Source organism: Myodes glareolus, chromosome 10 (assembly GCF_982192425.1).
Source record: "Myodes glareolus chromosome 10, mMyoGla1.1, whole genome shotgun sequence".
Classification (NCBI taxonomy): Eukaryota; Metazoa; Chordata; class Mammalia; order Rodentia; family Cricetidae; genus Myodes; species Myodes glareolus.
This window is the reverse complement of record NC_142035.1, coordinates 67,894,360-67,909,535: the sequence shown is the minus strand read 5'-3', so window position 1 is coordinate 67,909,535 and position 15,176 is coordinate 67,894,360. Positions and strand designations below refer to the sequence as shown.

General features: G+C 34.1%; 1 protein-coding gene and 1 pseudogene across 1 annotated transcript; one reads left to right on the top strand and one right to left on the bottom strand.

Annotated features, from left to right (window-relative positions):
- The first annotated feature begins 3,503 nt into the window (after positions 1 to 3,503).
- LOC125416716 (olfactory receptor 4F15-like) lies at positions 3,504 to 4,442 on the top strand. Its single transcript, XM_048459862.3, has one exon. The coding sequence runs from the start codon at positions 3,504 to 3,506 to the stop codon at positions 4,440 to 4,442; it is 939 nt and encodes a 312-aa protein (XP_048315819.3).
- Positions 4,443 to 12,712: 8,270 nt separating this feature from the next.
- LOC148120688 (olfactory receptor 4K3-like) lies at positions 12,713 to 13,614 on the bottom strand (annotated as a pseudogene).
- Between the last annotated feature and the right edge of the window lie 1,562 nt (positions 13,615 to 15,176).

Below are 15,176 nucleotides of genomic sequence, written 5' to 3'. Positions count from 1 at the left end.
TTTCATTTTTGTTGGAAATTTTGATTTTATATGCATAAGTACTCAGTTATATAAATAAACTTTTAAAAAGTCACCCACTGAGATTCCAATTGCAGGTGCCAATAGAAGGACATATCGATGAAACTGTAGTTAATACAGTAATATTTACAGCTTGAGCCAATTACTTCATTGACAATATCTGAATATAGCTTAAACTAGTTGCCACAAATAATATCCACAGTTCCCACTGTTGCTGTTTCCAATTCTTGCTTTCTTTAAGGAGAATTAAAGTTACCAGGAGAGGCATATAGTGAGCTATTATTGTAATATGAGCTCTGGGAAGTTTTCAGGACAGTGTTGAATCACACGTGAATGGAGTATATTTCCTAAGGAAGAAACGAAGAATGTAGCAGAACTCAAATGGTTATGTCAGCATTTGCGTTCAAAAGTGTCCTTAACCTCTCAAAGATTTGAATTAGACAGGGGACCTTAAATAAAACTCCCTTTATTTGCATAGTGGATTTCAATAGATTCACATGCTTGCCAAATCTTCCTATCCTTTTTTATTATTCTATATGATTTGCTAACACCTGAAGTCTTCACTATCAATTAATTTGTTTAAAAGATAAAGCAATATATTCATGAACTATTCAAAATCAATACTAGAGTCAGTATTCTAATTTACTGAACTCAATTTCCCTCTAATTTACTAAACTCGATTTCTAGACTTAGTGCATGATGACAAGCAAGCGACAAGGGACTAATTCATATCATAAAATGTTCAATATATTCTAATGGAGGCCGTGTAGTTTACCATTTTATAGGCATGAATAAAATAAAATAAAATAAAATATCATGTATGAAGAAACTAGAGCAACTATCTAATTATCTATGCATCTAAGTACTCATGAATAATTACTGAATCTTCATTCTCTTACTTAAACAATTCTGTTTTTTGAAAACCAAGTAATTGAAGACATCTTTTCAACAACACGTTTGTATATTCAGATGTATATCAGTATCTACATAGGTATTATCTAGTGAGCTGCTTTTCAATGTCTTTAGATCATTTTTTAAGAGAACTGATCCTAAAACACTTCTTTCCTCATTTTCTCGTATTGTGATCATCCTGACTGTGCATTTTGTTTTCAGAATATTTATTTTAGGATTTTTATAGAGTCAAAATACATGATACATTTGAATTAAAATATAATTAGGAAGCAAATCACTTTCATAAATGGATACACAATAATAAATTTTAATGAAAATTCATTTTTAAGCTCCAAGCATTAAATGGATAATACGTAAAAACAACTGAAGAAACTTGGCATATAGAAAGCTTTTCTACCAGGATTAAAACATTAACATTGAAAAGAAATGAATTTTCAAAAGTTACATGAAGATAATTTTTAAATGTGAAATTCTATTGGTAATCCTGGCATTTCACAGCTGTCATTACTCACTTAATTTTCTAATTAACTCAACCTATGTCCTGCTCTGTGTTATCCCAGTTGTTACCAATATAATTCTTGCCATCCAGTGACCTGTGTTAGGACCTCCTATCATTGTCACTACAGTGTGTCCTTTCAGTTATCATATTACATCAAGTTCTTAATACATAGGATGTCTACCTACTCTTGTGCAACCTGCAAGATCTGAAATCATTGCTAAATCTTCAATCATGGAACTTGTACTAGTTTGTGCAGATGCTCTTGCAGTGACAAGCTCCGGAGCCTGACATGGTGCTGAGTGACAACATGGAAGTTCACCGAAGGAGAGTCAAGAGGGAGCTTGATGCAGAGCAATGCATGACTCAATAAAACATTGTTTTATAAAGTAGATGATAGTTTAGAAAATTCCAAGAGTATAACAAATTATTACAAGAAAAATTGAATCAAAATCTTAGATGGGCTTCATGAGATTGATACTTGTCCATATTTAGATATATTTAATGCATTATTTCTTATAATCAAGAAATGAGGAAATATTAGCTGAAAACCAGTAAGTATTACTTCTGATTCCTTTCAGTAATCTGGTGCTAATTTAAAAAATGTTTTCTAAGTTGGTTTTAGTTTCCTACAAATTGGAATAAATTACAAACATTTTTCTTTTTATTAATTTTTCTGTGTGAATAACAGCTTTATCCACCTGAATATATTATTTCTACTATATTTTTATTGAAGTATTTTTATTTATTAAAGTAGTTGGTGATATGATTTCACCCGAAAGCACGTGGTAGTGGCATCTTTTAAAGAAAGTTTCATTTAATGAATTATTATTCTAAGACTATCTTCGTTTAGGTGATGCATAAATTCATATTTTGAGTTTTAGTGAAAATGTCTCTTTCCCCAGAGTTTCACTTGTGACTTATTTATTAATATTCATATTTTCTACAAACAAAATAGTATCATAAGATTTTAACTTTACACATCTTTCATAACTTGTGGTATGGGTCTACTTCTTATACTAATTGATTATATTGACTTTCTATTTTTCATAGCCTTTATTTAATACAAATTTCATTTTATCTATATCTTAATATTTATTGTCACACATTTATTTCAATATAAAAGCTTGCATAGAAAATTTAAATTTTGGAATTCAAGTGCACCCATTCTTCTGCAAACATTGTGTCTTTCGATCCATACTTGCTGTGGTCTTTTTCACACAACTAAGAAAAAATGTGCAATTTTCATTTAAAAAAATTATTTTATTAACATAGCACTCAGATTACTTGTAGTCACAAAAGTCATTCTTTTTCCCTCTAAGACTGTTCATTTTGCACCATTTTGTGAGAAATTTCTCCCTTTTTAATCTATTTTGCATAGTCCATGATAAACTTACAACTGATCTGTGTTATGTTCTTCTGTTACATCTTTCCATTATTTTTTCATACTAAAGTGACGAACCATTTATTAAAGTGTTAACCCAGTTCCTTTAGCTCCTCACCAATATGTGTAGACCTATCTGTTACCACGAATATAACCCTTCACCTGAATCAGAATTTAACCTGTCCCTTATTTGTTGCTGAGGTTTTGGTTAAGTCCACTCCTGGGTATTTCTAAGTAATTTTCTCCCTATAAAGAGCTCTCACTTACTCACTCATCTAACCTCACTGATTCTTTATATCTCAAAACAGACGCCTTCCTGAGTGGTTTGTGCTACACCTGCAAGCTAATGTATCACTCAGCACCTGATTCATGTTTACACTACTTCCTTACAGTAGCACATGTACACTGTTATGGATTTCATGTTTCACTTCACATCTAGACAGAACACTAGATGAAGACAGAGTCTGTGTTTATTCCTTTTGGCTGGCACAATGCCCTTCTACATTTAGTTCTCTGTGTTTTCTGCCGGGTTATTGAACACTTGCCAAATGAATGATCAAATTCATTTTTAAAGGTTTTACTATATGAAAAAGATTTTTCATGGGACTCGGCACTTGCTTCTTTTAAAATTATAATATATTCCTTTAAAATTTTTATTTTTTCTGTTTATTTCAGCAAATATAACGAAGGTTAATGAATGAAACATATTACACAGAGGTGTCTGAATTTGTGTTTCTGGGACTTTCAACATCTAGACCAATACAGCATTTCTTCCTTGCCTTCTCTATGGTGTTTTATGTAGCCATTGTGCTGGGAAACACCCTTGTTGTGCTTACAGTGACCTTTGATCCACATTTACATTTCCCTATGTACTTTCTTTTGGGAAACCTCTCATTTATTGATTTATGTCTTTCCACCTTAACTGTTCCAAAAATGATTTCTGACCTCTCCTCTGGGCACAATACCATCTCATTTCAGGCCTGTGTCTTCCAGATATTTGTTCTTCATGTCTTGGGGGGATCTGAGATGGTGCTTCTGATAGCCATGGCCTGGGACAGATATGTGGCCATATGCAAGCCCCTCCACTACCTGACTATCATGAGCCCACGGATGTGCCGTTTGCTTCTTTCTGGTGCTTGGGTTATTGGTTTCCTGCATTCAGTGGCCCAATTAGCTTTTGTTGCTCATTTGAGTTTCTGTGGTCCTAATATGATAGATAGTTTTTACTGTGACCTTCCCAGGTTTATCAAACTGGCCTGCAAGGACACCAACAGGATGGAGTTCGTGGTTGCCGCCAACAGTGGCATCATTTCTATTGGCACCTTCTTCTTTCTGATTGTTTCCTATATTGTTATCTTGTTCACTGTATGGAAACATTCATCAGGTGACTTATCCAAGGCCTTCTCTACACTTTCTGCTCACATTTCTGTGGTCGTTTTGTTCTTCGGACCATGTATCTTCGTGTACATGTGGCCTTTTCCTACTGTCCCAGTGGATAAGTTTCTTGCCATTCTGGACTTCATGATTACTCCCATCCTGAACCCTGCCATTTATACACTGAGGAACAAAGACATGAAGGTGGCAATGAAGAAACTTAGTAATCAGTTCCTGCATTTTAGGAAAAGGTCCTAAAGCACCCCTAATAATAAAAGTTACTCAGAGTGAGTTCAATAGGCTTAAACAGAAAATATCCTTTATAACTATTTTGCTTTCTGATATTTATGTTAATATAATCTTTTTAAAACTTAACTATGATGCTATAAATAACATGAACTCTTAAAATTTATGGATACATAAAATTCTAATATGCAGAACCCATCTTCTTTGTAAAGGTTAATTTATTTTGATTTTGTCTGTAGGATTTTGACAGTGTCTCAAATACCATATTCATTATATATATATGCAGTGCCTATGGATGCCAGAAGTGGTAAACAGACTCTCTGCAACTGGAGTGACTGATGGTTGTGAACCACTATGTGGTACAGGAAAACAAACTAGGACTTCTACAATTATGCTCTTAACCACTGTAGCTGCAAAGAACAATTTCTTCATTTATCAATCAAAATATACTTTCTCTGGATTCACACAATATATATATATATATATATATATATATATATATATATAGAGAGAGAGAGAGAGAGAGAGAGAGAGAGAGAGAGACAGTGATTAAATTTTCATAAATATGGAAATACAACTATCTTTGTGGTTTTATAGATTATATATAAATTTAGAAAAGTGGTAGCCAAACTAATGGAAATTTTATTTATTAGTTTTCTGAGAATCTTCCTTAATGTTTTTGTTATTGCTGTACTAATTAAGATTTCTACTAACATTATAGAATAATTCACTTTTCTCTATCATCTTGCCAAGACTATTTTTAAAGTTTCTTCAGTGTATATTAATTATGCATAATGGTGAATTTTTGTTTTAATAAAATGCGAATAAATTATTGGATTATATTCATTTCCCACTGTGGTCTCTTGACAAATTACCATACCGCCCAGTCCCCTTCATCTTCCCAACTATCTTCACTTCTACTTTCCTAAATTCTTTTGTGACTCAATGGGTTTTCGTAGGGTTCTTTACAGGAGTGTAACATTTTGTCAGTGGATTCACCACTGAAGGAAATGGCTCTCCCTTCCTTATCTTCTCTTGTCACGGAGTAGTGACCCCTCTAAGGAGACTCCTTCCATGTCAGAATTTTGTTGGGACCAGTGCAGTAGAGATCTTATGAAGATAATTATAGCTGTTGTGAGTTTGAGTGCAATAGCCCTTGTCATGCCCAGGAGTCAACATTTCACACACTTCTACCATTTATCAAATTCTTACATTCGTTCCTTCCCTTATTCTTTAAAGATTCCTGAGTCTTGAAGGAAGTGATAATATCTACTTCCTTATATATCATTGGTCAATCACACTCATTTCTCAGTATTTTACCAGCTATATATCTGTGATTCACCAATACACATTGCTCATCTTCTCTGACATAAGTTAGAAGTATATATAGCTATATGTGCATAGACATAATTATCTGAATGACAATCTGACCAGCAAATCATCTGCACTTACAGAAGCAGCTGTTTCCCCAATAAGACCTATAACCTTCCCCAAACACTGCTTTTTACCAGGGTTAAAGGAACATATATGAATTCCATCTTACTTATCAAGCATCAAATACTGTGAGAATACATACTTTTCTGTATTTTAACAGTGAACTATACCTCTTAACAATGACGTTGTTGAACACACAGTATAAAACTGAGTAAGATGACTGATGATAATCTCCATCATATACTCAAAAATATAATACAATTATTATATTATATTATATTACTCAAAAAATATAATAGTAATATAAAATACTCTGGTATTGCAAGGGGATAACCAGCAAGAAAAAACTCCCAGCCCACTCCCAGATTAATTTTTTCAATGTCCTTACCAAGGTATGTGGTGTCTTTAGCAAGCTTTTTTTCTGTCTAGTAATAGTGACTAACGAAGTACAGTGACAATTGACTATATTGTTATGGGGGATTAGGAAAACTTTCTGACCAATAACTTATAAAGAAATAGCAAGCACAAGACACCAAAATACTTTAAGACTTCTGTAAACAACATTTCTCTCTCACACAGGTTGACTCAAACCAAGATCTTTTATTTCATTTTTTTTAATTAGCTTATGAAGCATCAGCTTTTTCAGACATTATTAGGTTGGTTGACATTCCTTCTAACCCTACTTTTCACCTTAATCCCTGTCCTTCCTCACTGCTTAAATCATTCTGCTTTCAGTGTTCCTGTTTCCACTTCCATATCACATTCATGTTGTTTTCTACCACCCTTGAAAAGTCTTTCACACTGGCCTATTTCTAGTCTTCTATTCTCTTCACACACATTCCCAAATGAAAGCATACATCTAAAGCTTAGTAGCTAGGATGCACATATGAAAGAGAATGTGATAGTTTCAATATGAGCCCGAGTCTCCTCCTTAAATTAATATTTCCAGTTCTCTTAATTTTCTTATAAATTTCATAATTTTATTTCTTACAATAGTAAAATTCCACAAGGTATATGTACTGAATTATAACTTCTCATTTACCAGTAGATGAATATCTTGACTGACTATTTCTTTGCTATTTTAAACAGAGTAGAAATAAATATGGTTGTGCACTTATTTCTAAAGAATTCTTTAGATACATGATTACAAATGATGCAAATGGAAGTTCTATTGTCATATTTACTTTAGGAATTCTTTGAAATGCTTTCTATATTTTACATATTAGTTTACACCCTACCAACAATAAAGATTCCATTTCTCCACATCTTTGCCAGAATTTGTTGTCATATGTTTTACTGATAAACTGTTATGAGATAGAATATAAAATGATAGAATATATAATGAGATAGCAATTCCAACTGTAATGAGATAAAATACAGAAGTACTAAGTTTGCATGTCTCTGATATGCTGACACTGATGTTTTTTATCCAATTAGAATATTTTTTTTGTAGCGGGTAACAGATGTGTCTAATTTCACTATTCTACACATGTACTCATAGGATCACATGCTACAGATGTTGTACTTTCTCAACTATGTTTTTTGGGTATTTTGATGAAGTATCAAGTTTTTTAAAGCATATGCACTTATTTCAGTTCTATATTGCTCCATAGAACTTTACATCTGTTTTTGTGCCACTACCATGCTGGTTTTAATACTATATGTCTGTAGCATTATTTGAAACCTGTTGGATAATCCCTTCGGATTTGCTAGTTTTTGCTCAGAATTGTTTTGGCTATTGGGAGTCTTATATGATTTTATATGTATTTTAAAATATTTTTCCATTACTGATAGAAGATATATATATATATATATATATATATATATCTTCTCATCAAATTGCTCTAAGTAAGACTGCAAGTACAATTTTGAAGTCATGCAGAAAGTAAACCTTTTTTTTTGTTCCTAATCATTATAGAAATACTTTCTGTTTTTCCTCCATTTAATATGACATTTGCTACAAGTTTAATACATATAGCCTTTATTATACTGAGGTATCCACCTTAAATTCCTAATAATCCACCCTAAATTCCTAATAATGTCAGTTTACACTGGTGTTGGATTTGCTGATGTTATTTTCTGCATCAATTTTTTTCTGAGTCTATGTGATTGATAACAGGAATTGATTTATACGTATTAAACCATTTTTAATCTAAAGTAATTAAAGTTCATCACAATGAATTGATAAGCTTTTTGCATGTTTTTGAATTTTATTTTGAAGGACCCCAACTCGTTTTTAACCACAGTCATACCGTTTTGCAAAGGTTTGCAGATAACAAGCTCCATTAAGGGCCTCCGGAGTTCAGGGCCTCCGGAATGCTGAGCAGATAACAAGCTCCATTAAGGGCCTCCGGAGTTCAGGGCCTCCGGAATGCTGAGCAGATAGCAAGCTCCATTAAAGGCCTCCGGAATTCAGGGCCTCCGGAATGCTGAGCAAAGATACCTGAGGTTAGAGCAGGACAGCCTTATCTGGCTGCGAGACAGGAGATTTATGGACTGGCCATAGAAACAAAGAAAGAGAGGATTGCGAGGCCCGAGTCACGTATAAAGCGGGGCTCTCACGAGTCAGGGGCTGTGCAATCAGACATCTGGTCGCCAGCCAGGAAGGAGGGGCAGGATAAGAGGAACAGTAAACCGCTGAGTAGTCCCCTCATTGGTATTTAGGTTAAGAATTTACCACCCTGCATCTTGCTTCTGTAAACCTCGCTTTTTGCTCTCCTATAAGAACCCCTCATCCCCAACCTGCGGGCGCGCAAGTCCTTCGAGAGACTCTGTCGCCCCAGGTACCTGCATATCCAATAAACCTCTTGCTGTTTGCATCTGGCTGCATGTTTTCGACTGATCTTTGGGCACGGGGTCTCTCCCGAAGGAAGACGCACACGGGAGTCTTTCAATTTTAAGTATTTTAATGAGAAATTGTTCATTTGTGTTTCTCAGATAGCTTGGTCTGTCAATTTTTGTTATTTGGTGGTGGTGGTTGTGTCTTTATGAGGATTGAGTGTGGTGATAATGCTGGGTTCATAAAAAATTCAATACCAGTCATTCCTCTTCTGTCTATGAAATGATTTAAAAGGAATCGGAGTTAATTTTTCTTTAAATACCTGGTAGAATTACAAATTCAATTTGTCTAGTCCTGAACTTTTTTGTTTGTTGGTTCTTGGTTTTGTTTTGATGGTGAAAGACCCCCGATTTGGGGAGACTCTCACTCGAGCCTCAGGAAGACGCGAACACCCCCAGTAATTCATGAGAGACCATCCTTACTGCAATCACACGAGGTTTAATGACAAGACGACAAGACAGGGACCAATGCACTGGGGCCGAGACTCATAACCCACACAGGGGAAGAGTTCGACCTCGAGTGACCGGAAGAAGTAATTTTTATAGGAAGAAACCACACAGCCCAGTAATCCGAAAGGGGGGGCAGGGAGGATGTCACAGAAGATTCCGAAAATTCCAGTGATGATTACAAGGGGGCAATTCCCTGCCTCTCAAGATCATTCTCAAAGGTCGTAATCAGCTAATTCCTATTCCAGTGATAATTACTAGGGGGGTGACAATTACTAGGGGGAATCTCTTTGTCTCTCAAGATTACTCTCAAGATTACAATCTACCTTTATCTTCAGCTAGTTCCTGGAACCCTGGAACTGGTTAACCTTAGATTTCTGATTCTTCTCTTCCTGCTAGATTTTTGGCTCTATTTTCCAGTTAGGGGGATCTGGATTTATCCAGGTCTTTCAATGGTGAGAAAGGCCATTTTATACCAATTTTTATCTCACTGCTTGTAGAGCCCAGTCTACCCTTGCTCCTTGGGGTGATTATTGTGGATGGTTTCTGGCCAGCCAGCTAAGCTTCCTGTTTGCCTCTGTGCTCCCTCTGCCCTAGCCTGGTGATTAGCTGAAGGGCATTGTTTCATCTTTGGTATGGTAATTTCCCACCTGCCTGGGAGGAAATCCTTTTGCAGCAGCCAAAGTATATTAGTTTTGCAAAAAGCTGAATAAAGTGGCATTTGTCTGATCTCCTTTTAAATGACCCAGGTCTCTTGTGTGTTTCTTTCAGTCTCCAGGCCTTTGTCCGGACTTGCGTATGGGACAGAGGTACGCGAACTGTACCAAGGGGTAACGCAGAATTGGGTGTTACAATTGTTTGTGATAGATATGTTTATCTTTTGAGTTTTTAATAAAAACTATTTTTTTCAAGTGTGCGATTTGGCTTCAGTATGGGTTTTAGTCCATTCTTCTTGGAATTAAAAGGAACATGCTTTTAATATGCATACTTATCAGTCATCTTAATTTTCTTCTTTGGAAAAATGTTTTATTCCTGCAACATTATTCAGGTAGACAAGAAAAACATAAGATAAAATAAAAAAGTAAGTATTAAGAAAGAAGATATATGAGGAATGTGAATTTAAGGTAATCCATCATGGGCTATATAATGCATACAAAGCTAGGCTGGACTACATTGAGAGACAAATTTAAAAGTAAAAATAAACAAGGTGCTACTTGTATAATGAGCAGGAACAATTCTGAAGTATACTCAGATACAAAGTCATAGAAAAACTATCACCCAGATTGAAAGTATATTAAAAAGTATATAAGCATTATCATCTTTTAACCCAATCTACGTGAAGCAATATAGAGAACAGCAAATGGTTTGAGACATAACGCAACATAGATATTTATTATTTTCTGTGACAAGTGTGACAGCATAATAATTATGAAACAACTGAATAAACAGGAATATGTGCATTACAATTAATAGAAAATGGCTAATATAAGTAATAGGCAGATGGAGCTATTGCTAGAGTTAGCAAAATGAGAACATAAGATTGATTTTACCTATGTTTAAAAACAAAAGTTTAAAATGATTCTAAAATATGACAAATTTCAATGGGCAACTCAGAAAATCAAATGATGTAACATTTTAAAATGTGTGAAATATGAATTTTCAAACAGAGTATACAATGGATAAAAAGATATAAAAGCAAGCTTTAAGAATTCAAGATATGCTACAGAGATAAACAATAATTGAAAAGTATATCATAATAAAGTTCCTTGGAATGACATGAAATACAGTACTTTATGTGCAAAGGAGTACTATAGCTGACAAAGGGGAAGATACAAGCATTATTTCATGAACTGAAGAAATGAACACACTCACATATTGAAGAAAATTAATATGTATCAACAGGAAGATATTACAAAATTGTTATTTTTCTGAATTCTAAACACAAAGGTAAAGAGATGGGTAAATGGGTTATCTGTTAACTTCATAAAGACCTGAATTCAATCCCCAGTATTTATGTAAATGCTGAATGAGTCGATTTATAATCCAAGGGATCCCTGAGACATGATGGCTAGCTAGATTATTCCAATAGGTACGCTCAGGTTTCAAGTGAAAGATCTTTCTTCAGTAAGTAATAAGGAAAGCAGTAGAGAACATCACCGACATCACCTAACATTAAACTCTAATCACTTAACCAGCAAATGCAAACAAACACACGCATATACAATACACGTACACACTTACCAGACACACACACACACACACACACACACACACACACACACACACATATAAGCGATGATAAGCTTAAAGCAGCATACAACATTGGAAACGTACAGAAGGAAATAGTGAAAAGTATTTTCTAGGTTGAATCCAGCTTTCTGGTTGAGGCAATTGAACCTACAGTCAAAAGCAAGCTTAACTTTAGAGTTGTTAATTGTTAGAGTTAACTAGGTTAGAGAGTATAAATAAAAGCTCCTTGAATGAAAACCAGAAACCACTATGACAATGATTATGTTATAAATTATTGAAGCCTTCTGGTCTGCAGAAGAAATAATACTGTACATGTTAAAGAGGTACACCTCTCTCTGGGACATGGGGGCAATAGCTCGATACTGTTAACCATTTTTTACTTTTTTCCTTTTTAATTTTGTGGGAGTGCATCTGTATGTGTTACATGAACGTGTGAGTATAGACACCCATGTAGTCCAGAGCTGTCAAACATCTTAGAATTGAAGTTATAGGGGATTGTGAGCCACAAAACATGAGTTCTATAAAATAAATTTGAGTTGCACTCTTTAAATGTTAACTTCTTCCACCACTGTATAAACAGCTGTTAAATATTATGATTACCATTAAGTATTAATAACACTTTTGTTTTTAGTTTTTATCAAATATTTATTGTATATATATATTTTTACTGCTTTGGGTAGATGAATAAATCTGTCAAAAGTGGGTCTTGAGCAGTGGATTATTTTTTGAATAGTCCCTCTAATGCTAAGCAGATAGAATGACCTCATGGAAGTTCTTGATTCTCAACACTTAAGTTTTGAAGGAGACTTCAGAAACAAAGGGGACAATTACAATCATGAAAAGGAATATGCTAAACTCATGATCCCTTGAGACAACCTGATTCCAGAAGTAGAAACTCTCTAAGCAACACAAGACTCATATTCAACCTGTTGACTTAAATGGGGGGGAGGGTAGAGAATTATGTCACATATTTTGATAACTGATTTTATAATGGGACAATAAAGATTAAAGAAACAGCAAAAGTAATAGGTACCAGTAATTTGCCATTAACTTCAAATTTCACTTAAGATAACCAAAATCATAATTTGAAAGATGATTAACATTTTATAGTCAGAAGGTTATTTTCCACCTAAATAATGATCATAAAATTTATAATCATAGACATTTTGACTAGCATTATACATAACTTCCATGAATTTGAGAATGTTTATAATCTATAGAAAAAGGACAAGTATGATTAGTTTAGTTACCTATAAGTTAATATTCCAACAATGTAAAATCATAAAACATTTATTGAAATTCATATGCTAACATTACAATCTCTTCATAGCATTTCTAATCTCTTTGTTTCTTAAAGTGTAAATGGTTGGGTTCAGGAGAGGTGTGATGACAGAAGAAAGCAATGCAAGATACTTGTCCAACTGGATTATGTTGACTGGCCACTGATAGATGAAGATGAGGGCCCCTCAAATAATATGACCACAGTGATATGAGCAGTGCAAGTAGAGAGAGCTTTGGATGCCCCATCCTTCGAGTGAAGGCAGACAGTAATCAGAATATGAGAATTGGAGATCAGCAACAGAATGAAGCATATGGTTGCTAGCACCCCACTGTCAGCATTTATCAAAATTTCTAAAACATAGGTGTCCATGGAGGCTAACTTGATGACCAATGGAATATCGCAGAAAAACTATCCAATTCCCAGGATTCATAGAAGGGCAGATTTATGATTATAATCATTTGGCTTATTGAATGCACAAAGCCAATGATCCATGATGACATCACTAACGCAATTCATATATGTCTGTTCATGATGCTGGAGTAATGGAATGGCTAACAGATGGCCACGTAATGGTCATAGGTCATTGACACAAGTAGTACCATCTCGCCCCCTCCAAAGAAGTGTCCAAAGAAAATCTGACGCATGTACTCCAAAGGAGATAGACTTTTTTTCTTTGAGGAAGTCTGTGATCATCTTTGATGTAGTGACTAAGGAAAGACAAAAGTCAATAAATGAGAGACTGGCCAACAGGAAATACACAGGAAAGTAGAGATGAAGGTCAATGATGATTATGACTACAATAAATACGTTGCTCAAAATGGTGATTAAATAAAGTGAGGAAAATATCACTAAGAAGAAGGCCTGGTGCTCCCAAGAGTCACAAAGCCCAAGAATAATGAATTCAGACACCTCAGACTGGTTTAGTTCTTCCATTCAGTTCAGTTTCAAATTAATCTGGAAATATTCATTATTAGATTCTGAGAATATCAGAGAATATGAATCAGAAGGATTTCTTAAACTATTCTGATATAAGTGATTAATCTTGGCTTTTGGGTATAATATTTCCTGTAACGGTCATATATGGTGTGTTCTAGAATCTTTACTCTCATTTTTTACACAGATTAATTCTTGTATATGGGTATAAGAAGAAATGTATACTAATGCTAATGGCCATTGATGAAATAATGACACATTGTTCTGAAATACAAGTGAAGAAAAATTTGTAAAATGTCGAATTATTTTAGTAAAATATATATTTTATGTTAAATGTATATTTTTACATAGTTTTTTATAAGATGAAACACAAAGGAATATAATTATACTTGGTAAGGATTTGGTAAAACTATATATGATAAAAAGGAAAACAATAGAAAAGCAACAAAGTCGGGTGTGGTCAAAAGTAGGTATGAAACTGAGCACATAAGCATATTAAGATATTCTTAATTTTTTCTTTCTTGAAAATTATCATATCGCATCTGGGTTATGATTAATTAAAAAATATGAGTGGTGATAGACACTCTAAATGAGGAACTCTCATCTATTTCATAATATATATCTGAAATAAATGTGAATTTTTCAAAACGAATCCTTGGTAGAGACACGATAGGAAAATAAAATTTTATCAAAACTTAAAATATTAGAAGAATAGCTCTTTAGTGAATCTCAATACTTATATGATAAATGAATAAATAAATAAATAATTTAGCAAAAATTAAGAGTAGCAATACTAGTTGGTAAAATGTAAACATTTCTTCACAATGACAATAGTTAATTGTGTATGAGCATTGAAAAGCCAGTGAAAAGTAAGATGGCTAGCCATTTGTGTTAAAGTCATTACTATTAGAAAGAAATGTTCTCTTATCATGAATTTCAAAGATCATGGACTCTGTACAAAATTACTCAAAATCTAAAGTATACCTAATTACAGAGAATCAGGAAGCCTAGTTTTCAGAGAGCTCATTTGGGTGTTGGAGAGATGGCTCAGTGGTTAAAAGCACTGGCTGCTTTTCCAGAGCCGAGGACCTGGGTTCAAATTAGAAAGCCCACATGACAACTTATAGTCATTGAACTAAATGTGGTTTAGATAGAAAATACACTATTTGGCACTGAGTTTCTCTTAAAAGAAAATAGCCTCCGAGCAACTTAAATCTGGAAGTCAACAAAGAGTTAAATGAAAAAAGACTGGGGCAAAAAATAGGGACTGCATATGTGTCGTGTTACTTTCAATTTAGAAGACCCTAAGTACCTAAAACCAGGACAACCTATCTATTCTGTTCCAGAGTAGAATGACTCCTTAATTTCTAGACTGTTTGTAATTTTCCTGCTGAATTTCATGTTCATTGGACTGAAAAACTATAACTTTTAAAAGATATCTGTGTTCCCTTTGTTCACCAATAGAAAGATACTCTTGGTTATTCATTGTAAATGGCATATACAAGCTCATTAGGTTCCTAGAATATTCTTATCACAAATCATTTTGAATTAAATGCTTTAAA

Bases quoted from the DNA above. Each gene is read 5' to 3' on its own strand.
- LOC125416716 (XM_048459862.3), top strand. From the start codon at position 3,504: ATGAATGAAACATATTACACAGAGGTGTCTGAATTTGTGTTTCTGGGA.